This window comes from Pseudopodoces humilis, chromosome 7 (genome assembly GCF_049639895.1).
Source record: "Pseudopodoces humilis isolate 2021_Gansu_Grassland_sample_001 chromosome 7, ASM4963989v1, whole genome shotgun sequence".
In the NCBI taxonomy this organism is placed as follows: domain Eukaryota; kingdom Metazoa; phylum Chordata; class Aves; order Passeriformes; family Paridae; genus Pseudopodoces; species Pseudopodoces humilis.
This window is the reverse complement of record NC_142206.1, coordinates 35,631,954-35,658,234: the sequence shown is the minus strand read 5'-3', so window position 1 is coordinate 35,658,234 and position 26,281 is coordinate 35,631,954. Positions and strand designations below refer to the sequence as shown.

The 26,281-nt window shown below is 35.9% G+C and overlaps 1 protein-coding gene across 2 annotated transcripts in view; it reads left to right on the top strand.

Annotated features, from left to right (window-relative positions):
- The window catches only part of PRKD1 (protein kinase D1), a 116,670-nt gene that overhangs the window by 63,945 nt on the left and 26,444 nt on the right, over positions 1–26,281 (top strand). The window contains exons 3-7 of one of the 2 annotated variants that reach the window (XM_088057772.1): positions 9,364–9,495; positions 10,192–10,352; positions 13,131–13,154; positions 23,037–23,247; positions 24,891–24,968. In XM_088057772.1, coding sequence (XP_087913898.1) covers positions 9,364–9,495; positions 10,192–10,352; positions 13,131–13,154; positions 23,037–23,247; positions 24,891–24,968 — 606 coding nt within the window. The remainder of the gene's footprint in view (positions 1–9,363; positions 9,496–10,191; positions 10,353–13,130; positions 13,155–23,036; positions 23,248–24,890; positions 24,969–26,281) is intronic. The other variant, XM_005520317.3, reaches the window with a different exon arrangement.

Genomic DNA, 26,281 nt, shown 5'->3' with positions numbered 1-26,281 from the left:
GATTTTAGATACCATAATTTTGACTGAGTTTAACGCAGTCCACTTAGTAACAGTAACTCAATATGTTACTCAAGATTTATACTTCAGCTGCCCCCATGTCAGCTGATCTTAAAAGACTAGAGGTGATGAATGAAACTTGGAGCCTGCAGTATTTTGTCCAATATTTTAGTGGATATTTCTGCGCTCATTTAGACTTAAATGCAATGCTGTCATCTGATTAGCATTTGGAATCAATATGGAAAGCTTATAATTAAAAAGGCATTGATGGAAAAAAGTGCATGATAATAAAACACGTATTTTCACCAAAGGATATATCAGCTCTGTTTACTGTTTTACAAATTTATTTACTATTTAGCTTTTCATTGCATCTATGGTATAGCTATAAATTATTTCACAGAAGTGTCTTTAATAGCACTTGAACTTTTCTTAAAGACAGAGTAATAAAGTCTAAATTTCTTTTTGTGCACCTCATCACTAAAAAATCTTCAAGCATATACCTTCAATATGTGTGTATTTATTTATTTAAAATCTATATATGTAGCTGAAGTTTATATTATTTTCCTTCTGCACTCTAATGGATTGTCTTTTGCACACCCGGGATATATGCACCTCACTTTGGAGACCACTGCTATAGGCTCAGTGGAAGTTATATATTAGGAAAAGAAAATTCATTTCTTTATGGAATTTTATTTTAATATTTGGGTAAGAAAACTTCAAATTTTTTTTTCTCCTTTTCCCAGTTCTTCATATTTTGCTGGTTGTTTTGCTGCTGATGCAGATTTAATTATAAAAGTGTCACCATGCAAAGAATTCCCTTTTCCTCATCAGATGCCATACCCTTTCATAAAATAATTACCTCCCCAGTTTATTCTCACTAGCTGCAAATTTAAAGGGGAGCAAGCCTTGCTTCAGCCAAGCAGAAAACTCTTTGATTTGTCACACAAGATTTTGTTTGATTGATTTGTTTAATGGTTTCTTTGACTAGTACATGCTTGATGAGACATTTGTATCAGTGTGTTTGTTAAATGATAGAGATGATCTTGAATAGAGAGTAGCTATAAATGATTCAGCACATTGAAAAATAAAGGGTAATGCACTTGGAATAACTTGTCCATCAGACAACTTATTCACATGGTCAGCAGTATATTCTACATACATTTTCCTGATGTATGTCAGGAAAATGTATGTATGAAATATGGCTTATGTAAAAAATACATCTTTCCATATCACTATTGGACTCATTGAATTTATTTCTATTGGCTGACTGCTGGCCTTGATTTTGAGAGAGCAAATAGAAATACACCTTCTTATAGTAATTTCCAATCAATTATGTTTACAGCCCTTTGTGGTAAGATACACATTCTCTAGGAAGTGCTTGAGGTTTGTAGCTAAAAGAGGTCTGAGCACAAACAAGCAAAACTCCTTCCCTTGGGGAATATAGCAATTTGAAATGGCAGCTAAGGAGAAGGATACTGAGGAACTGACACAGATTACAGTCTGCTGGTTTTTATATCTCAATGGTAGTGTGACTCAAGCCTGGAGATATTGCCATTCCATCTGAAATCTGGCTCACTCTAGCTTTTAAAGTGGCCCCAAGAATGTTTCTGTTAACATAGTTAAGATGTGACTTGTTGCCAAAAAGAAGTTTGGAGAGCTTTTCTGCTTCTTAGGACATGAAGACTCCTATCATTGTAAATTGGTAGTGTAGAAGGTTATTCTGCATCAGTTATGTTTGTGTCCTTGGTTTTTTTGTTGTTGTTTTTTTTTTTTTTTGCTTCCTCCTCTTCTTGAGTCCAGTAAACTCTTACTCATTTCCTCTCCAAACAAAGCAATTCCAGGCTTTTAATCTGTCCTTATATGTAAGTCTCTTCTATGCCTCTAGTGGTTTTCCTCATGTCACAGCTGTTCACAGCAACTGAACACAGAATGTCATGTGGGGAGTATTAGTATCACCATTTCCTAGTGTTCATTTCTAGTTATTCATGCGCATAGGTGAAATATTAGGTAATCATGTTGTGAGTAGAACACTTCTGCTGTCTTTAGTGAGCAATTAAACATTTTGCTTATGTAATTTTGACCTTCTGATCTACCTGGCCAGGCACTGGAGATTTCTGTGATGAGTCATTATTGAATTTCCGTAAACAATTTTAAAAAATCAACTGCAATTCAGAACAACAATTAATTTATTTCTTCCAGGTTATGTCATCTAGTGTGTTCCTTTAGCATTTTTAATTTCCCTTCTCCCTTTTCTGGTGTTACCCCAGTAAGATTCAGTTGGGCTGAGAAAATTGAATGGTTATATACAGTCATGCTTCTGTTCCATCTCTGATGATCTCATCAAAGATCTGAGATCCTAAGAAAGCATTATTAATCAGACAGACACTAAAGTATATTCCAGAAGTGGTCATACTGAGATTTGTTGTTTCATCACCTTCCAAAGGCTTCAGGTGAGGCTGTCTGGCATGTAGTTCTCTTGGATCCTCTTTCTCACCCTTCTTGAAGGTGAAAATAACATTTACTTTCCTCCAGAATTTGGGCATTTCTCCTGATCACCATTATTATTCAAAGATTGCTGAGAGTGGCCTCTCAAGAACATCAGCCAGGTTCCTCAGTGCTGCTGGGTGCATCCCATCAGGGCCTGTGGACATCCAATAAAACTGCAAAAACCCCCAAAACGGCCAACCTGTATTTGTTCTGTAATGGTATGTGTTTATGAATTCTTAGGCTAATTCTAAAAGATATCTAAACTTTTGCAGATAGTTAAGATTATAGTTTGTTAAAAATAATTTAATGTGTGAAGAGGTGGTTCCATCATTCTGTACTGAATTCAGCACAAGGTTGTACTTTTAATTCCATTATACTTTTAACCAGTAGCATTTATTCACCCTATAAAAAAAAAAATTAACCTTTTAGGAAAGAAACTTACGGGAATTAAATATGTTTTACAGGTGCTATTAATTCTTTTTGAGTTTTTTTTTCAGAATCCTTGAAGAATAGCTGTGAAGAATATTAAAAAAAAAAGTCAAAGGAAAAAAAGATGTAAAGGACTCATAGCATTTACTTGAAGATACTAATTTAGATCAGTCAGAGAATGGAAAAGGAGCAAGAGGTTTTTTTTTTTGTTTTTTTTTTATCATTTGAGGTTGCTCCTTAGTGCTAGTAGTCAGAATCAATTTTGAACACTGCATCAATAGGTCCAGTAAACCTGCAGAGTATTTAATTTTTTTTTACTGTGCTAAATTGATACCTTTGCAGTGTTTTATGATTAACAGGGCCTGAAGCTGTGAAGTAAGATATTGTTGTTTTTCCACTTGGGTGAAAAATAATGAAAGAATTGAGTGATGGGATTTCAAATTAACTTAAACCTAGTGAGCTGTATAGTTTTTAGACTTGAAACTGTGCAATCATTCACAAATAAATAGAAGTACATCAAAACTGAACTTTAAAAATTCAGTGTGTAGATGAATCAAGCACATTGACTCATAGATCTTAATCTTTTATTATTACTCTGCTTAAAATTCTGAGCTAGCACTAGAAAAATGCTTGCAAATGGTTTATTGTCTCCTTCAGTTTATTACTTAAATCTCATGTCGCTGATGAGACAGTGTAAGCAACAGCACAGAGTGAATACTGGGATTTAAGAAAGAAAGAGATGAGAGCCTTACTCGGATGCCTCCCACTCTGTCTCCTTTGCTCCCCTCTCAGCCTTACATTTGCCAGCTTCCCACTGCCCCTGTCAGTAAGGAGTTAGCTGCTGGCCATGGAAGGCTGGGCACAAAGTCTTGTTTGTTCACACTGTGCCACCGCTAGCAGCTACCAACCTTGGGCATCACTGACCAAAATGCATGGAGGTTCTGTGGCCTCCATCTCTCTGATCTCTGGGGTCTTCCCCTATTTCCAGCATCTTCCCTGTATGCAGGGTTTTCACCATCACCTTTCCAGCCCCACTTCTTTCTGACATTACTGTTTCTTTTTGGGGACCTTTTTTTCCCCCTCTCCTTGGCTTCTTGGACACCCCAGCTCATGTTTCCAAATTAAATAGTCCAGGTGCAGCAGCAGCCACGTAGCAGGTGATTTGGTTTCCTGTACCTCTGTCGCTGGAGGATTGATGACATGCAGCTTTTGATTAGTGTGGGTTTTATAAAAAAAATTGCAACTAGCCTGTGCCAGTTACATTTAGCAAGTAGCAGGCTTCTGCTCAAAAGTTCCAAATTCAGTTCTCAAAAAGTATCTTTCCCTCTGTCCCCAGAATGTCAATTTAGCATTCGTAATTAGAACTGGTTTTACCTAAAGCATTGGGATAAATCAATAATAGGTAAAAAAACCAAAATGAAATTGATTGTATTAGAAGGATTTTCCCTGTACGTAAATTTAGAGTGCTAAAATACATTCATATCCAGAAAGCTTAATGTATTCAAATTTTCCCTACTTCAAAGCAGAACAAATAAAGAAGCAGAATGATTGTAAATGTGCACATGTGTAGCTTTTAGAAAGTGATTATTTCTAGTCAGTATTAAGGTCCTGATAATTATAGTTTAGTTTTTAATTCAGATTTTAGGATGGTGATCAGATATGGAGTCATTGGCCTGTATGAATTGCCAGAACTCTGCTAACTTAAATGAAACTCTGGAATCTCGAACTGTATTTGATTTCCAGGATTGGAACATTGGAAAGAATAAAATGGTTTCCATTCCCTTAGTCCAGCTGAGCTGTATACTCAGCCATTAATTGTTATTGTTTAACCAGTGCTTGAAGTTTAGTAGTGTATAGTTGTGAGTTATATTAATTTTTCAAGTGATGGATGCCAGGACTTCTTGTAAGGACTCAAGTTACAAATGCCTGTGGGAACTCAACAGAACACATTACTCTTAAATGCATTCCAAATGGGAGAAGGTAGCAGGAGAAGGCCTGTTTTTCATAGCTGCAAGATATTGCTAGTCTTGTGATTGATGGTTTCTTCTGCCATGAGAGGCGTGGATGCAAGATGACAGTGCCCATTATGTGAAGCTCTGTTACTCATAATAGCAGGATCTCACCTCTGCTTATAGTTCAAAGCCCTTTTGGGCTTGGAACACAAACTGGTGAAGTAAATAATTTGCCTCTTTCTGAAAGCAAGACCTTGCCTCTCTGATTTGCAATGTATTCTTGTTTTACTTTCCAGCTGTGCTGAATGATAGATGTGCTACTGAGCCCGGAACAAGGAGTACTATCCATTAACAGCCAAGTCATTAATAGACCTGATGAAATAGTCTTGTCAAAACTGTTGCAGTTTCAATGTCTGTGTTTTGGTGATACTAGGAAAGCTTAAATAGATGATGACAAGGTACTCTGAGAGTTAACAGTGTAACAGTGTCATAACAAGAACATAATATTGCAAACTTTTCTGCAGAGTAATTAGTTTTTTAGGATGCGCTTATAGCCATATTTAGAGGCGCCCCTTTTTTACAGCCCAATTTTACATACAGCCACAAAATTGTCTTCACCCCATCAGTAGTCTGTCAAAGCCTGATTACAGGAGGTTTTGTTACCAAGAAAGCCCTCAATTTATTTCGGAAAAAAAAATATTCGTATCTTTCTCTTCATCAGCAGGGCTTTGGGTTTTGTTTTTTTTCAGTGAATAACAGGAATATTCTGAAGGTTAAAGCTTTGAACATTAATGGCAGTATGAAAAACTTCTTAGACATGTTATTTTAAAAAGTTGACTGACTAGATGGTAGGAAGAAGTTTAAAAGGAAGACCTAATTTATAAATCACTTCCTAAGACAAAACTACTCATGGGAGATTTTGATTTCATGTTTTCTTCTACAGAGAAAAATATATCTACTTCTCACAATCCCCATTTTTTTTTTAAGATATTTTAAGATAATATATTTTAAATCCATTATCTAAAATGTTAAACCAATTGAAGTTGACTGAGTTACTGATTTTTATTACGTTATTTGTGATTTTGGTGCACTGTTCATACTATTTGTAAAATTACCCATTGAATCAATGTAAAACTCCTTCCCAGTCTTCCAATTTAGTAAGCATCATTGATGCAAAATAGAACTTAGATACAGGCATAACATTAGGTTATTCAATGCAATTGTCATGAACTTAGATACATAAATCCTTTGCTAGATTGAGATTTAGACTGTTTTTATTGTACATATCCCTTGTTTTAATAGTGGTTTGGTTATTACTTGTATGCTTCTGGAAACAACCTCAGGAAAGTCTATTTTGATAAACAAAAAGTTTGCATCTCTAAAATTCACATATATGTTACCAAAATTCATGGCTATCATGTCTGGAGGATGCTAACAGTAGGGTCTTGCTTGTCTTCTCCTAGGAGAGAAGTGCATACTCACTGAGCATCTTGTTTCCATCAGCTTCTTGATTTCATATTTGCAGGTGCAAATTTAAGCTAGAGACACAATAGCAAAAAGGGCCCCATGCAGTTCTGTTGGAAGCTGGTAGGGTGTAGGGTTCCAGTTTTGGTGGGTATCCTTGAACGGGCTCCTACACACATACATAAATACATACACACATTTTCCATGATCATTTCACTTGCAAAGAATCAGATGTTAATCACAACATTCTTCATAAAGCTGTAGGTAAATATGCTATGCAAAATCCATGAACAAAAGTCTGGAACAGAAGAGCTCAGGCTTGAAGCTGTAGATGGCAAATCTGAAGGAGACAAGTAGAGAGATGGAAAAGGCTTAGTGATGTGCTTATAGCTGAGTTGCTGAGGAGATGTTGTAGCATGTTGTAGTGTGTTGTGTGGCTGGAGTGTCCAAGATGCTGAAGACCGTATCTTCACATTTATATCATGATTTCATAGACCAGGCAAGAGAAGAGGAAGTGAATTATCAAGGGTCAGTATGATTTGCATCTATAATTTGATCTCATCCAGCTGCTGACCTGTCACAGCTCAGCATGCTGGTGATAATAGAGGCCCTGAAAAACAAATCCTTGAACTTCACAGATCAGTGTCTGAATTCCTATCTTCAATATGAAATTAAATAGGGAAATGTATATGCCGGTATTTTGTTCTCTTTGTACAAGTGAAGTATGCAAATGTATATTTGTATTTTATTAGCATCAAAATATATTTTAAAGCTTTGAGTGCTTGACCCTTCCAACATATCCTTTGATTTGGTTGGAAGTGCAGAAAAGCATCTGGCAATGCGCACAAAAAGGTGGTTCACTCTGAGTCCTCAATTAAAATCACAACGAATCTGTTCAACATCTAAAATGTGTTCTGAAGGGAGGGTGTCAAGAAGACAGAGCCAGGCTCTTTTCAGTGGTACCAAGTAATTGCATGGTCATGGGCAAAAACCGATGCACAGGAAGTTCCACCTGGATATAAGGAAGAATTTCTTTACTGTGCACTGGAACAGATTGCACAGAGAGTGTGTGGAGTCTCCCACAGCAGAGATACCCAGTAACCATCTGGAGCAATCCTGTGCCATGTGCTCTAGGATGGCCCTGCTTGACCCAGGGAAGTTGGACCAGGCTCTGCTGTGGTGACTTCCAAACCTGACCCATTCTGTGATGAGTTGTGTTTTCTAGTACACCAAGGAGAGTATTGTCATTACAGGGTGAGCATTGTCTTAACAGTGAATTTGACCACTGTAGTAAGGAAAAAAAGTAGAAAAATAATATATTCAAACAAGTGTTTGAAAGCCCTTGAGTGAAAAATATGCCTGAGGTAACATTTTTAGATAAATACAAAACTATTTAATTTAGTTTCAGGAGGTTTCTAATATGTAGGACTATTTTCTGAAGTCTTAGGGTTATGAATTAAGTAAACTTTTGTAATGTGGCTTTATATGAAATAATCCTGAGAGAAGAAAGGGAAATCCTGAAATAAACAAACTGTTAAATGATTTGGATTGTTCTAGTAAAGACATTTTTAAGAAGTGAAGTTTGATTTTGTTGGAATCATTGGATCCTACTTTTGTGATGGTAATCTAAATACTTTTGTTAATTGATCTCAAGACTGACTGAGACTAGAAACTTATTTTTCTGTGGACAATTTTGGAAAAGAGTAGCAGTTTTTTGCAGAGAAGCAGCTGAGACCAGGGAATAAGTCTTTACTGGTAGCCTCCTCTAGTTAGTTAAAAATATTTTCTTGATCAGTATGCAGATTTTTGGTTCTCTTTTCATTAGTAGACGAGGAACAAGCCAGGGTATTTGGATCTTTTAGGAATTCCTTTGAATTGAACCATTAAAAAACAGGGCTGGCCAGGGGAGGGTTGTTTTGGTTTTGGGTATAGTTTTTTTTCTTTCTTTCTGTCAGTTGCAAATCAGGAATGTATTTCTGTTGAAAGACAAAAGTATTTCTGTTAAGTGGCTACATACCTATTGCATTCATCCTGATATCTGTGAAAAGTAAGCACACAACTTGTTTAAATAGCAGTCTGAATGAGATCAAATGTTTGCATATGTGATTAGTGTTTAACATTTGACAGATACTTCTTTAGACTATCTGATATATGTTTAAGATATTTAATAAGAAAAAGAAAATGTTTTAAGTCTGTTTTTAAAAGTGCTGTGGTACTGGTTGTCTCTGTATTATAAATAGTTTTTAAAACATTTTAGTTGGCTGTTTTTATAGTTTGCCCTAATGCCCTTAACTAGCCTCTCTAACTTTCACAGCTGTTACACTAGTTGCAGGCTCATGTCACTTTATAAGGATTTGGTACTTCAAGAAATGCACAACCATCTTCCAGTCTGCCTTGCAAGGTTTTTTTCTTTATTGAAGTTTGGGTATATTATTACATGGGGTTTTTTTAAGCTCTAATATATATTTTTGACTGGAGTGTGGTCAGTTCACTGATACCAGCTTTGGCTGCTGAATTAATGATACCAAATGATCAGCAGAAAAAGAACATTTTAGACACACTTTCATTTACATCTCAAAAAGACCTTGCAGTACTTCTTTACTGGATTTGTTCAGTTTATTTAATGTATGTACACCTTCAAGGTATAGTGAGTCAAGCCTGTAAAAGAGTATTTTGAAAAATTTCTGACATTTGATTGAACTTTGACAATTTTGGTAAATGTTGATATTCTCTTATACTCCTGTGTTTGACTGGAAAAATAATGTCAGAGACATTACTGCTGCAGGTTTGTAAATGCAGCTTTATGCTTTTTCCAGTGGTCATTGTATGAAGCGATATCATCATTCTATTTATCTTCAAAATATTATGCAGTGAACAATTTCAAATTCAAGGTTCAGCATCACAGTGGCCAAAAGGAAGTTTTGCTTTGCCTTGTGATGAAGTACCTAATAAGTGAAGAACAGTAGTTATGTTACTAATTCTGTTCGTTTTTTATCCCTTAATTTTCTGTTAATTTATGATCTTACTGTTACAGCCTCTGCTACATTTGAAGACTTTCAAATCCGGCCCCATGCTCTGTTTGTTCATTCATATCGTGCTCCAGCCTTTTGTGACCATTGTGGAGAGATGCTGTGGGGGCTGGTGCGTCAGGGGCTCAAATGTGAAGGTAAGCTGCAGTGAGGTGTAATTTTTCAGTCTAAAGAAGAGACTTTTCCATTCTACTTCTGTGTGTTGTGTCTAATGTTGCTTTTAAATTGGTTAGAGACAGTAAGAGCTGTCAAAGCAATTAACTGATTAAAGAACTTAGCTTTTTGACTGCTCTGAGGCATCTTAGATATGGCTCTGTAACCTTGAGTGGAAAAAAATTCAGTCAATACATATAAGAAAAGGCTGGGTGTTTTACTCTTCCCTTACAATTCCTAATGATCTTGTGTCTCATTTTGTATCACATAATTCAGATTATTTAACTGAAGTTACTGTCAATCCTTATGAGATTGTAAGAGCTATTTTCTCATTTTGCCACACCTATTTGACTTCTGGTAGACTGAATCCAATAGACTATGCCATTTGCGGTGAGACTTCCTTGCCTCCCAAGTGCTGATATAGAAATTACCTGCATTTTGAGAGCATAGATTTTGAAAAATCAAAGAAAAAACACTTGTTGTACATACATCTGTTTGGGTTGTGATAACATTATCTCTCTAAAAATTTGCTAAATTATAAGAGCAAACTAGATGGAAGAAAATCAATCATAAATAAGGGTAGTGTTTTTGAATTTGTGTTGGTTTTGAAAAAAATCCAAAATTATTTGCTTTTTTGAATAATAAACCATAATCAAATGGTTTTAAATTTCTCTTTTCAGGATGTGGTCTAAATTACCATAAGAGATGTGCATTTAAAATTCCTAACAACTGCAGTGGTGTACGGAAAAGACGCCTGTCAAATGTATCCCTAACAGGACTCAGCACCATTCGAACAGTTTCTGCAGAGCCCTCACCCAGCGTGACGGATGAAGCCCTTCTGGTATGGGATTCCCTAGCTGTGGAGGCCATGGGAGGAGCTAAGAAACGATGACATTTTGTGCCATAGAATCTGGTTTTGCCTGTTACAGACTACAGAGGAGGGGGTGGTATGTAAATTATAAAGTAAGAGAGGGCATCTTGACATAAAAGGGAAGTCACCAGCTTGAGGTATGTGGGTTTAAGGTATGTGTCACTTCTGATACTCCCAGGAGTCCCCTCCTTTGTCAAGAATTAGGTTATTTTTTAAGATCTAAAACTGCCACCCATGCAGTTGGTGTACATAAGTAATTGGATCTTGGAGAATCTCTTCTGGAACTAGATACTGAATTTCTTCTGTATTGGATCATTATTTCCTTTGGCTTATTAAATAGGAAAGATTCACCTCATTAAAATACTTTAAAACAGTTTAATGCTGTGGTGACCCAGACACCACAACATTAAACTGAGTATCTGTCACATTCAAGTCTGTAGTTAATTAGTTGGAGGCTGTGTATTTAGCATATTTCTGTGTGTTCAGAAGAAAGTAGGAGAAATCTCTGCTAGATCCTTAAATGGCTCTTTGTGGTGAATGTATTTATGTCTGTATATGTATGTGTAGACGTACATATAGATGTACAGCATACACCAAAGCATGTAAATATATGGTTTACTTGTATATTCATTAATATATTAGTTTTCTGAAATGAAAGTAACTCTTCTGAAAACAAAATGTTGATTGGAGTAAATGACAAAGATACCTATTTTTTATTTTTAGCATGTTTGTTCTTTTTAGTACTCATGGTCATAATACACTTGAATAGTTAAGATTTTACACAGTGTATAAATGAATCCACTCCTAAGGGAAGGTTTTGAAAACCTTAAGGTTTAAAAGAGAGGAAAGAATTTATAAGTACACACAACAATTATCATGTTTTCCTCTCAATTAGAATATTAAACTTATTAAACTTGACATACTGAAAGGACACTACTGCAAATTATGTAGACATGGTGTTAGATGCAGTACCATCTATGAACCATAATTATGTACTTATGCTACTGATTATCATTAGTCTAAAGCTACTTGGAAATTAAGGTTAACATTATGAATCTGTATTTTTAATTGAAAGGCTGCATAAATGAGTAAGGTGCTTAAGTTCCACAAACTACAGCAACAAATGTTTATGGATTAATCATAATTCTCAGCAGGTTGTTTCACAAATTACTTAGGTCAAGACAGAAAATTTTGAGGAAGGCTGGCCCTAATTCTGATCTCTTTTTTTTTTTTTAATTTTGGTTAAAAAAATTGAGTGAGCATCCTGGTATACCGTCTCTAAATACTCACTGCACTATACAGTTAAAATGTAGCAGAAGTTTTTCAATTTGAAAGCATTTTAAATTATATGACCATGTTGTTTGTTGACACATTCTTATACAAAATACCTGTTCTGCCAAGCTATATGTTTCAAAATGTTTGAAAGCATTAAAAGAAGGGCAGTTAAGAAAGGCAGTGTCATCTATACTGCAGGCTGTACTTCTCAGAGAACTTGTAAACACTGGTGTCCCTGTGTTGATGATTCAGAACATCACACATGCGCACACACACGTGCACGCACAAAGAAAATATATTTACAGTAGGAAAAGGGATGGGCCTAGAGAAATCAAATAGTTTTCTTATCTCACTTTTATTTCATGAAATCATGGTATAATTTACCAGATTTTCAGAAATGCTCTTACACAACTTCTATATGTCTTTTGTTCTGTTTAGTTTTTTTTCCTTTGAATGTATTTCCATTCCCACCCCCACAACTGCTTTTTTTTTAAGTGGCATAAGCTTTGTCAGTTCTCATGTACCAGATCTGTCCTTTGGACTCAATTCTTCCACAGTGCTTGTGAGTCAAGTTTTATGGCAGTTTATATGGCGATGCCAATCAAACCATGCACTTTGGAATGTCTTTCATTTTTCTACAGTCTGTGTGAATATACTGAAAAACATCAACCTTGTTCTTGAAAGTGCATCATTCATTACTAATATTGATGTGTTACTTGTATCACTGCTAACAAAACATAATCTCTGTTATATCAATCAGTTCTTCAAATAGGACTCAAATGTATTTTTACCCCTAATTACTATGTAGAATCAGAGCAGTTGAGAGAGAATAATTCCTGGAGATCTTTGATAGATGTCATTATCAAACTTAGTTGCTGTTTCTTTTTTTGTTGATGTAGTGTACACCTGATAGGAGACACAGCATGTAAGTCTGTCTGCCTTCTGGAAAAATTACACTTACAAAGTAAATAAGTTATGCCCTATCTTATGAAATTTTGTCATTTAAAAATCTTTGAGTCAGGATAATGTGGAGTCCTGCAAAATGTACCTATACTTTAATTATCCTTGCACAGAACCACCATGCACAGAAACAGTTTCAGTTTGGGGAATAAATGTTTTCATTAGCCAATAAAATATTTCATTTGAGCTGAAAATTAAATGGGGCCTATATTTGGGTGCAGCTTTAAAAATCTACCTCCAGAGAAAAGAAATCTTCTTTTGATTCGTAACTTAGTAGTGTAAAACTCATTAATAGAAATGCTAAAAACAAAGTAGAACTAGGAGAATACCATGCAACCCAGATTTTTACATGTCTCAGCTCTAATGCAGTTCTTAAGCATTTAATCTATAAAAAAGAATGAGAGTATAATATGTTCCCACATTCATGCTTGCTTCTAAAATAACATTATTTTCTGTCTTTTTCTCTCCCTTATTTCCTTGTTCTGTTTTTCCTTCTTTCCAACTACCTGTCAGTCTCCTGTCAGCCCTGGCTATGAGGTATGTACTGAATTTACTCCCTACCATGCTATCAGCAACATCTTATTATTATTATTAGTATGAATTTGAAGGCATGCAGGAATTAAATCAGATTAGTAGCGCCCAGATTCCATAGTGAAGGTCAAAATTCTTATACTAAACAGTAAAATTAATGAACATGAAAATATTTCAATACAAAAGTGATCTTTGCATTTCTTAGGCTTGAAAGAGGTCATTGGTTAGACTGAAGCCCTAATTTATACTGGTAGTAACACGTGGGGAAAAAAATTTAACTTAATTTTTAGGACTTGGGAATTTGCTGAAGTATTGTAGAAAATAAACATTTTATTTTTAAGCTGAACAAATTTCACAATCAAGTGATCACCAGCAATGAACTTCTGATACCATACTGCCATTGGGATAGCTCTTTCTTTCAGACTATGGTTGAATTAAAAAAAAAACCCAGTCTAGGATTCTACAGTTCCATATTTCTGTGGAAATAGCCATGAACAGTGTACAAGTAAGTTACAGCTCTATATATGAAGAGTGTAAAGCCTAAATTAAAAAAAAATATATATTTTTTTAAGTGGGTGATTCATGTCAGAGGTTGCTCTCTTTGACTTTCACAATGGATTTTCTAAAAAAAGTTTGGTTTTTCTTCAAAATTTCAAAAGCTTTTGAAACTAAGAAGTATTGGCATCTTTCTCCTGTAGCATGTATTTGGGATGAAACCAGAAAAGAGCAGGCTTTTCAAATGTTAGAAGTACTGCATTTTAGAAATACTACGTAGCTAGTCTGAGGAATATTTTGTTATGCTAAAATAAAGATTTCCATGACCAAGCACCTATTTATTTGAAAGAAATAACTGTGTTTCCTATAATCATAGAATGGTTTATGTTGGAAGGAACCTTAAAGATCATACAGTTCCAACACCCTACAATGCTTAGGGTCATCTTCCACTAGAGCAGTTGCTCAAAGCCCCACTGAACACTTCCAGGGATGAGGTTTCTATTTCTTCCTAAAACATATGCATTCTTTCTGTGTGCTCCAGAATTCCAGCTCCACAGAATATCCATAAAGCAATACAAACATGTATATATAAACCACAGTTTTTGTAATATCTAAGATAACTGTATTCTAAATACAATACTGTCTGATAAATGATGAATCCACCAATCTGGATAATGGTGGGTTACCCTAAAGTAGCAGTAATTAAAGGTAGGTGTGGAAAAAAAAAAAGGTAGTTGGAAGAAAAAAATTGTGTTTCTGTTGTGAAAAGAAAATATTTTAGCTACCTGTGCTTTTGCTTCAAAATGCATTTATATGATACAATATAATTTTAATTTTATTTTTTAATATAAGCTTCCATTATTTTGGGAAGTTTTATTTGTTTTCTAGAAGAATATGGTAAGGTCATTTTATAAACACACTTGAAGTGATTTCTTGGAAACTGTCTAGCTGAGGTTTGCTTTTAAAATAGGAATGATGTGTCTCGTGGGGCGTAGGTAAGTAGAATGTTACTTATTTTTGATTTTTGATGAAGAATCAGGAATTACAGGTTTTTTTGCTTAATAATTCAAGATTTAAAATGTAAATACTTTTAGTTGAAAAGACTATGTATGTATCACTGACAGAATATAAAGCACCAGGTGTTGTTTGCCTCTGTGGATTTGTTATAAGCAGAGCTGGCTTGAGGCTTTTTAGCTATATATAGAAGTGATTCTGCAGAACTAGGGCAGTAGATGTTGTGGGAGGGAATTGTCTTGAGTTGTAGGTGGCCATTTTCTCTTTCTTCCCTCACACCCAACACTTAATACAGATGCTCTTTTGTCTTAGCCCACTGAAATAGGGAGTCCTTGTTTCCAGTGACTCAGAAATAGCCACTCTAAGAAGCCTTTGTGTTCCACACTCCTACAGAAGACGCATCTCCTTTTCCCAGTTCCAGTCCCTACAGAGTCTTGTATTCCTCCCTGGCTCACTGAACTGGAAAAAAAAGGCCCTTGAGAAAGGGAATAAAGAGCTGGAGTGTTGCAGCTGAAAGCATCTTGGTGCCTTAAACCACTTCTAATTACAAGTCCTTTTCTAATGGCTGAAGTAGAGTTCATTAGACTGAAGATCCTCAAAGGCAAAATTAATATTTTCTTTTGAAGGCACTTGAGTTAACTGTGAATTAATACTATTCTGTTGTGTTTTATTCTTGTCACCCTCAAGTTATCTTTCCGTGCTCCAGTGACACCAACTGCACATTCCTCTCTGAATGGGAGCTAACTTTCAGTGTGCCCATATGTTTAATAAAAACCCCTATGCTGTTTTGCATAGTGCTCCTGGAGTTTGCTCCAAAATATTAGTTTATTTAAAAATAATAGGAGGTGAAATAGAGGCTTTGAGTAAGTAAACCAATCCTAAGTAATGTTCACATTGACCTAGTGCCAGATCCACCAGGTGAATATAGGGTCATGCACTAAATAGAACTAAGAATTGAGAACTCCATGAATCTGACATTGAAAACTGAATATTTAAATAGGGATTTAGGTGAATTCTACAATAATTTATGTATTTTTTAGTTTTCTTGCCTTTTTACAATACCTTAAAATAGTTAAACATAATAAAGGTCAAAATCAAAAAGTATTTAAAAAGTAGGTCTCTTTTTTCTTAAAGTGTTGCATATCTATGATATTCAAAGTTCAGCTGAACTATTTACTGAACATATTAAATCATTTTAGGATACAGAAGGTAAATTTGGACTGGGTTACTTTGCACACTGCTGTGCCATAAAATAACAGTAGTCCCAGTACTACCTGCTATGCACTAAACGCTGTAGAAGTGAATTTGTTGTAACTGATGTAAAGTACTTTAGTGCTTTTTCGACCTAGTTTGCCCCAATATGATTGTTTCAGAGGTTCATTACAACTAGATAAGATATAGACAATAATCAAGCCAATAATTTCAAGCTACGAGATGTATATTTAGGAAACCATTAAATATTGTGTCAGTTGTGCACCTAATATTTTCTAAATCTCTAGACTAGAATAGAAATCTCTAGATTAGATAGAATCTCTAGCTAGAACAGAAAATGCCAAACAGGTTAAGATGTACATATTCTGAAATTTCATATGTGATATGTCTGCTTTTTGAATGCAATTGTTAGAGATCCCAGAGGTTTTGTGGGTATTTCACTCTTCAGCTTGGAAGAGGAGAGAAGTTCAGGTTGGTTTTATCATCAGGTAGCTGCCACTTGTTCTTAATTCACCTATTTGTTGTCGGCTTATGACCCTACATCTGAGTCACCACGGCTTAAACTGGGGATTCATAGAAGCTCTATGACTGGAACAGTAGGAATTGTTCAGGAGTGTGTGGTACATCAAGAGAAAATTAGCAACTAAGTTCTTGTAGTTTCTAAGTACTAGCAAAAGGGTTTGTGCATATGGAAAACTTCCAAATGCTGCAGCACACATTTTACTTCCCTGTAGTATCTCTGAGATTTCATTCATAATCATTTGGATTATTATGAATTAGTACAAGATCCCAAAATGTTATTTTGAGGAATAATGGCAATCAACACAACCTTTTTATCTGTGCTGACATGGCCCAGGTGTGTTCATTCCCTTTTAATATACAACCTTGTTTTTCTGTATTTGTAACGTAGTACTGCCCTCAAACTTCAGGACTCACCAAGTAGGTTTGTCTAGATCTGCTCTGTCCAGAGCCAAAACTTTCCAAACCAGTGTCAGTGGTTAAGCCTAAAGACCTGGCTGTTATCCTTGATTTGGTGAGGGTGTAGACAGTGACAGATGGGACACATTTATACATTGGTGTGGGGGAAGGGCAAGACTCATATATGACAGGATGAATCAGAATTGTGCAAAGACTATCTGAAGGGTTTTGTATGGAATTATAATTTGGCTAGGATACTTTTGTGTCATCATGTGTGCTTTTTTTCCCCCCCTTTTTATTAGCTTTATTCAGCAGACATAATAAAGCTGCCAGGTCTGGCTTCTGATGTGGGCGTTCTAATAGTGCAAAATGCCTCCACAAAAATACCTTATTAATTAATATACTTAACATTAGGAAGTACATGATACAAGAATAAATTAAACCTAATATTTTTGAATGAATTTGTATCTGTAAGATGCTGGAAAAAGGCTTTGTGCTGTGTAAATTTTACTATCGCTGCTGGTACTAGCATATCCAAAAAGAAAGGACTTTCATTTTGGGAATTCCCTGGTTCTGAGGAGTCAGCATAGTCCCACAATGCCTGCTGAAACCCAGTAATCTTCTTTTGCTGTTTTCCAAAATAAGGCAGGTTACAGACAGAGAATTCAAACCACTGTCTGCTGCTGTTGATGTCTGAGTAGAAGAGCGGCGTACATAATAACTTCCATCTGTGGATGGTTTAATATTAACAGCTTGTACTGAAGTCAGTTCTTTGATGTGTTTACACATGTGAAACTGAAATGTTTTTCAGACCATAGCTATCTAAGTGTGGTGCTTGTAGGATTAAATCATACACTTGACTTAAAGAGAGGAGTGCAAGAAGCCTTGAAAGACAACAGAGTTGATTGCAGTCTAAGTGTGGTATCTCAGTATATTTAACTGAAGATTTGTTTCTTTGAATTCACTTAATTACACTCACGTAGTTTAATTTGTAAAAGAAAGTCAACATTTGCATTGCATTAAAAACAGAGTTCCTGTGGTTACAGGAACCTCTAGCACCTCACTTGACAGTAGCTTCCTGTGAAGAAATTGTGTATGAACATATTAAGGCTTTATCCTCTGTCTTTAATATAGGAAGGAAATGCATGTTTCAACAAGTCGGCTTCAACACTAAAAATGAAACTTCATGCAAACAGTTATTGCTGTTTGGTTTTTTGAAATAGACATCACTTTTCTCTGTTGTCCAAGTAAATAAAAAAACATAGATTCTGATAGTTTATTCTTTTGTTAAGGCAAACATTTCAAAATTGTAGGAATACTCTTATTATTTCTGATTGAATATCTCAGTGTAAACTACAGGAATAATGTTGCAACAATTCTTAGATATTGAGCCTGCAAAAGGTTAGCACTTATTTATGTAAGTTTTGAAAAAAATATCTATTTAGGAGAGTATAGGTTGTGTAGCCTGTCCTCTTCTGAGTGAAGATTACTGACTTGAGCATATTTCTGCAAGCATGATTGCCAAAATGGAAATAATTGCTTTCTGACTCTTATAAAACATTAAGCTTTACTAAAAAAGTTTTGTCAGAATCTCTGGAACGTTTTTAGTGGGACTGTCAAAACCCTTTAAAAGAAATAAGCAGTCTCTTCTGTGTTTCAGACTAGCCCATGCAGCTGGATTGCAGAGCTGGTCCTTGTCTTTGTTCCCAGGAGGCCACCTCTGTGTCCAAGCAGTCAGCTTTTATTTCTTCCCATTAGTCCCTTCAGCATCTTCCTACAGCTTCTTTGATTTCTGGAAGTAATAAATGTGAATGCTACAAGACAGTCAAACTCATTCAGGTAATAAGAACAGCTGAATCCATTGGTGAGGAATCAGTATTTATTTCAGTTTCTTAATTGCATTTTGCAGTGTATTTGGACAAGGTAGAAAAGACAGGGAAGATCTGCTGAGCTATTTTTACCTTTGGGGGACTGTCTTCTTCCTGCAATGACTGTACAATGACTTTATGCTTCTGGCTAACATAGACAAATTGTTGTGTCTTCTAATAGCTTTCAACAAAGCTCACCAGAACTCACATGAAGGGCTTCAGTATATTCCAAAAATTCAAGGAAATTGAAGCAAGAAGAAGAAGCAAGGCATCAGTTAAATAAAAGTCAGGAGGGATGCCCCATATCGGGGAAAAGATTGGCACATCTTCCTTTTTGGAAATAAAAAAACAAACCTTTTTTTCCCACTTCAAAATAAGAGTCAACAAACTGGACTCTATTAGCTATTCTCACAGTTAAAACATAATTGAGGTATCTGGATGTGATTAGTGTCAGCGTCTTAGTTGGACAGTTAAGTACCTGCATGCATTTCTTGGTGTTTGTTGTCCCTTGGAAAATCGAACTCTTGAGCTGTTAAAATATACATTACCTTGCTGGGATGATTGTTCTAAAGGACTGTTTAGTACTTGGAGCTGTGCAGGCTCCAAGTTTAGTTTCCATGGTGTAATCTGGTTAAGCAATCATTTCCTGGGAAGTTTCCAGACTTGCTGAGTCAGTAGTCTGGCTGGCTACCAGGAAAAACTCATTTATCTTTCTAACAAACCAGGCAGGCCAGCTGAGGAAGGTGCTTTGTGGAGGAGATTCTTGCTTTTGCAGTGAATATAGGATAGTTCTGGTTTCCTATGCTTTCAGGGGCTTAAAATTGTGGCATCTATCTGATGCTGGGAATGCTGGGACTGCTGGAAGTTAGAGCTGAGGGATCTTGACAGGACTTTTGGACTATATTGGCAGGAGAAGCTTATCTGACAAGAGGGAGGAGGTACTCCTCCTAACCAGACAGTCATCAGAGGGTGTGGAAGATGCTCCAGCTGCTGCTGCCGTGAGTTATCAGGCACCAGCTTCCCTTCCCCTGCTACCTTTGAGCAGGACCCAGGGGGAACATTGCCTCTGGCTGGAAGAGGGAGAGAGTGGAGTCAGGCATATCAGGTCTGGGAATGCAGGAGTGAGAGATCCATGAATTCTGATGCCTTTTCTAGCATGGGAGAAGGTGAAACTCGGCTTTAGCTGTTGACTTGAAGGCACTGTAAGTTCAGAACTGCTGGTGCCTTACATGGTGTGCCCTACTGCTGGCACACAGCAGCCCAGCACTGGTGGAATGGCAAAGAAAAGCTGAAATACATTTCTTTATAAATTGGACTTGAAGACTGACAACTTATAGTAGGTTTTCCAGTGTTTTATCTTCTCTTTAGTATCCATTACCGCTTGAGCTGTAGAGAACACTTACGAATTATTAGCAAAAACTTAGTTAATTGTTCAGGAACACAGCTTGGCAACCATGTGAAATGAGACTTGAATTAAATATTTCAGAAATCAATTGTGCATTGACTAATATAAATTTTGAGAAAAAGACCCTACCAAACAACATGACAAAAGGTTTAATAATGGTAACTATTTGATCAAGGCTGATGGTATGATGAGTAACTGTTTCAGAGTTATCTCAGAAACAATCAACTCAATGCAGAGCATCTAGAATTCACTTTTTGTTCAATCTCACATTTTCTCAGAAACATATACTTGCACATTAAAACTGAAAAATTAGCTATCAATCTGAGCAAAAGATATAGCAAATAATTTGTCCCACACTTGTTCTGTACCACACCTGAGATTTGATCAGACATCTAGGTCAGAACCAAAGCTGTAGGGAAGACTGTCTCTCTCTGTTAATCATAACTGCCCAAGATTAGTCTTGTACATTTCTGCAACACTGCTGAAGTTTCTAAAACCTGCAAGGTATTTGGTGAGGAAAGCGGCCAAACCAGCTTTCTAAAATCCTTTAAGCATGAAGTCACCTCGGAATAAGTAATTTGGACTTTTCTTTTAGCAGTATTTGGTTGCCAAAACAATTTTTGATTAGGCAATAATTTGGAAGATGAAGACGAAGAGTGGTCATAGAAAAGAGATTTAATGTACATGATATTAGTCAGGATTCTAAGAGAGATGATGACAGTAGGAGATATTTGGATCACTTTTACTGATACAGACAGGAGTAAGATTGTCAAGAAATAGCTCTAGTGATAAGAATGGCAAACTGAAATATTAGTTTATTACAGTGACATAATGAAAACAAGCACTAGAACTCTTCCCCATACATATTCTCACTCCTTTTCAGTTAAACTTCATTTTAAGAGACTCGCATCACTACATGCAAAATGTCCACTAGATGTCCAGATTCAAGAAAGAGAGAGCAAAATGTTGTGGCTAATGTGTTGCAAGTAATGATAAGAATTAAGATGAATCCTTTAGGAATTACTTTATTTGAAAAGAAAATATTTACATTAAGTTGTAGTATGCCACAAGTAGAACTCTTCTTGTGGGCGCTGAAGAGCAAACTCAGGGCCCTGGTCATAGGGTAGGCTTGAGGCTGTAACTTGTAAGGAACTCAACTGGGACTATGAAGTAGCATCAGTCGGGACGGAAATTGTTTCTATTCTACACAGGCATAAAACTGAGAGAACTGCATCTCTGTTTCTCACTGCTCTTTGTGAGCTTTACCCTGTCCACAAACACTGAGGGCTGTAATTTCCAGGCAGCTGACACTAGCTGAGCTGTGGTTTGTGCTCATTCTTCTGTCCTGATGGTCTTCTGCCTTGCATTTTACAGGCCTGTTCATGTTGACTTCATAAGACTTAGTGCAATCTGCGTAGAAATAGTTTTATTGGTAGCAAGTTTTATTAGTAGTTAACAAATATTAACTGCGTTTCATCTTAAATTGAGACTAATTGTTTGGGGTTTTTTAATAAAGTAAGTATTTTGCAGAGCATGAAGATTTAAACCTACTCAGACTTTTTCCACTTTTATTTGTGATAAAGAAAAAAACAGGTGATTTCTTATACTTCTTTCATTCTATTTTCGTTGTGGTACCTGGCTCATACAATGTATTTTGCATATTTTTACTTTATTTGAAAGGATTTATGCCTCTTGGGAAAGACACCTAATTCTACAGTATAACCAAAGAATTTTTCTTCATGGCAAGAAATCTATATGAACTTTGTAAGGAAGAATTTTTTTTCCCCATGGCAAATACACTGTGAAGGCAAAGCCTGGAACTAATTCCTTCAGTTCTTCTGCCATTCAAATGACTTTTCAATTCCTCTTTACTCCAAAAGTCTCAGACAGTAGCATACAAAAATGTATTTTGGTGACTGGGAAATAGTAATCTGATGGAGGAATTTCTATAGCATTATGTATTTGAATTTAAGCAGTGTTTCAAGTTAATGTCTACCTGAAGCTTCAGCTACTACAGTTTTTGATTAGTGCAGGCTCACTGTTAGTGATTTGCTTTCTAGCCTTCAGTTATCAGATTATTTGCAGATGATAGTGAGAAGGTGCTAAGTTTTAAATGACCAAGCTGCATTTTCTCACTTTTTTTCCTCCTTTCAATGATAATTGTGGGAGTAGTTAGGTTGTTTCTCAAGGGCAAATATTAGGAGAAAGCAGTTTTCTAGATTTGTTGTTTTCTGGCTTAATTATCATATGTACATCTAAATTAATTTAGTAGAGAAAATAAGGTGATTCTTCCATAAATTGTTTGGATTTCACGCCTTAGACTGTGTGTCTCACATCAGATATATATATATATATACACACACACACATATATATGTAAAAAAGGTAAAGGGGGGTGTGTGTGTATTTATATATGCACACACCTTTAAATACCTACTGTGATCTATTTTGCATAATCTAAATGTGATGAGGTTAACAACAGCAAAAATTATAAATAAAGGGGATAGAAAATACTAATAGTTTTTCCATCATTAACCTACATGCACATAGAATAACGTAATAATTTCTTAATGTTTATAAACATTTATAAACATAAAATACAGCCTTTAAAAGTCACTTTTGATGTGAAACAGGAAGAGGTAAAAGTTGTTTTCATCAGAATGTAAAATGCTTTTCTGAGAAATTGTAATTAGCATTTTAATTTTGATTATTTCTTTTTAAAAAAACCTGTTTCAGTCACAATATGAAATATTGATACAATATGAAGTATATGACAATAATGTTGACAAAGGTGTTCAGTACCATTCAAATTTTTTAAAAGCAGTCTTGAGAGAGGCAATGATGCATGTTCTATTAGTGTTTAAAGGTACTTACATGACTTTTTATGATATGTGACAGTGTTATTGAAGTGAGGGAATACATGAATGTGATATTCTTTCAGAAATGAATACAAAACTGCTTTTTATGTATTTTACAGCAAAAGACACCATCAGAATCATACACTGGGCGAGAGAAGAGGTCGAATTCACAGTCCTACATTGGACGACCTATTCAACTAGACAAGATTTTACTGTCAAAGGTTAAAGTGCCTCATACTTTTGTCATCCACTCCTACACACGTCCAACAGTTTGCCAGTACTGCAAGAAGCTTCTCAAAGGGCTTTTTAGACAGGGTTTACAGTGCAAAGGTAAGTAAATGTCCTTTAGAAACATAAAAGCTAAGCATAATAAAATTAATAAATTGGTGTTTGAGTGGTTACTATGCAGCTTTATTCATGATTTCCTCTCTAAACTGTCTACATGTAGGCACATGTACAATTACATTGGATTAAGCTGCAGTCAAAATTACAGTAATTGGTGTTCTGTAGGATCTGGCTGTGTGGCTGTTCATTCATAGCCTTTGGTGTATGTGCAGTAGCTCACATTTTTCATTCAGGTGTAAGTGATCTTGTATTTGGCATAGGTGAACCTGTGCTTACAAGAGAATAGTTAACATAATGGACTGTATTCTTATCTTCATTGTTTTCAATCCACAAAGTCCTGTGTGTGAATTGATGCATAAGCTTGAGCCTCAGCAGCTCAGTGTTTTGGGGAAGTTGTAATAGAAGTAAAATAAGATGGGGTTATATGTGAATTTAAACCCACATTTTTTCAGTGTGATTAATGTGCTGTCAAGTCTCATGGCATTGTATACCTTAGCAAGTGCTGAAGTGAGTCAGGCCCCTTGGATCCTAGCCTAGATTGCTGGCTCACCTTAGCCAATCTTAGCCTGTAAATACAAAGCATTGTGCATGCTATGGGGTTGGAGTGTTGGCTAATGGATGCTTAAAATCACCTTCCTTCTATTACAATAAATAACAACTCTCATAAAATTAAGCAGTATACTTTGTGTTACTTCTTTAAACCTTGCAAAAATTCAAAGTTGCATTCATTTAACTTAAGGTGTGATTCTGATACAATTTAACTAAAGCAAAATATCTGTCAAAGCATCACCTGTTTCAGTTAATTTTGAATCCTGATGACCTAAGCAAATATTAACCTATTTTTAAAAAAAAGAAAAAAATTAAAATTAAAATTTGTCAGTAGTTTGGCATTGCTGTACCTCTAGTTGGTTTTCGGATCAATCTTAAATAACTACAAGGATATAGACAACCTTAGTATATTTTTTCCTTCCTGACTCTTTGGTTTTCCTGGTGTTTTAGTAACTTAAAGCTCTTAGTTTAAGTAAAATGTATTCATAAGCCAAAAGAAAACAGTTCCTGTGACATCTAATGAAGTGCTACTTACACATACGAAAGAAGTAAAAAAAAAAATTTGAAAAATAGGAAAAGGACTGAAGGAACTCTCAGTTGCAAGCTGCCTAGAAGTTGTCTTGATTTGTGAAAAACAAATATTTTCTCACTTAAAACTGTTGGCTAGGGTTCTCCTGTTTAAATTTTCAGTTATCAGTATTTCCTATGTAGTCAGTCTCATAGACTGCAGCCCATTCTGCTTCTTTCACTGCAAAAGCAGCTCTGGCTTTGAAGACAAACACTTGTGTCACCTCATCACTCCCCTAGATGGGTTGAGCACCACTTGGCTGCTGTAGTGTCGCTCCACCCAGCTACCCTTGGAAAGGCTTTTTTCTCCTCAGAAAGGTGCTTCTAGCATCTTCATCCTGTCCCTTCCACTGACAGGCAGCATGGAGCCAGGCTAGCGCATACTCTCTGAACATAGGACTTGTATTAATGAAATGATAGGGTTTAACATCTATAGGCTGGATAGCAGGACAAAATATAGTTGTGTCACAGAAAAAGAAATAATTTGGCTGTATCCCTTTTCCACTTACCAGACTGTAGATTCAACTGTCACAAACGCTGTGCTCCTAAAGTGCCAAATAACTGCCTGGGGGAAGTTGCCATTAATGGAGGTAAGTTGCATTAACAATTGTTTCTATCATTATTTAAACTATTGGTTAAAGGAAAGAGAAATGTAAAACTGTGACATGTGCAAACACACATTTTTCCATTGCTTGGGAGTGGCCTTTCCTCTGCAATAATTCTGTTGTTTGTTGAAGTGTGGGAGGAATGCTGTGAGTAGCTCATACACCATCAGTTTGGAGTGTGTTTCTTCAAAGTAGGTGGCACTGGCAGACAGGCTAAGCTGTACTACAGAGGTGATGTTAGCAGCAAAATGGCCCTGTGATAACATCTGGTAAGTGCAGAGTGCCAGAGGAAAGTGAAAAGCCACACCTGAGAAGTTGGCATTACCTGTCAGCTAGAAGCACAAAATTTTCTTTTAATGTGAGGAGAGGAAAAAAGTGATTATGGATGATCTTCCTGAGAAGAAAAAACATACCTAGAAGAACTAGGAATGCCCTTGAGAAAAAAAATTCCATTTACTGATGGCATAGAACTAATCATACCAGTTGCCACAAATCAAGTCTTGACCACCTGCCCATTTTCCCATTCATGTAGTGCTGGTTTTGTGCTAAGTATAAGGGTGTACGGGTAGGCTCGGCAGACAGTGCTGGAGGTAAAAAGGAGTGCTTGTAGATGAGTTGTTGATCCCCTCGAAAATGTCACTTTCCTGTGTGATGAGGGAATGAGAAGTGTGGTGAAGTGCTCAGTTTCTAATGTGTATTACTGTGTTGTCAGCCTAAACTGCTTCTGAGATTATTTAATAAAGTATTACCTTATGACACATTCTTTTTCCTTTAAATCAGTGGTCTACCTTATTGAAGACAAATCTAGAAATTCCAAAATTTGGAATATTAACTAATGTTTTTCACAGGATTTCTCATAGTAGTGTTACTGTATCACTATGAAGTTTTTATGTTTAATAGGAAAATTACTACAGATACTAAGTATTCCACTTGAAATGTGACAAGGTGCCTTGATGTCTTCCTGATGCACCTCTCACTGGACTCTTGGAGCCTTTTTTTTTTTTCTTTTTTTTTTTTAATCTTGGACCATTTATACCTCACTTAACCATTCCACAACACAACTATTTTTTCAGGAGTGCAAGTAATATTGCCAATGGAAATTTGTTGTTTGGTTTTCAAAAACTAAAGGATACACCATAAGGTGTTAATTCCATTGATAGGAGTGTAAAGTTTTCCCTGAGATTTGCAGTCAGAGAAAATAACTAAATCTGCTTATAAATTATAAACTTTTTCCTGCATAATTACAATTTTAGAGCGGAGTGATTGATCTAAAGTGCTGTGAAAAGACCGGAAGGAAC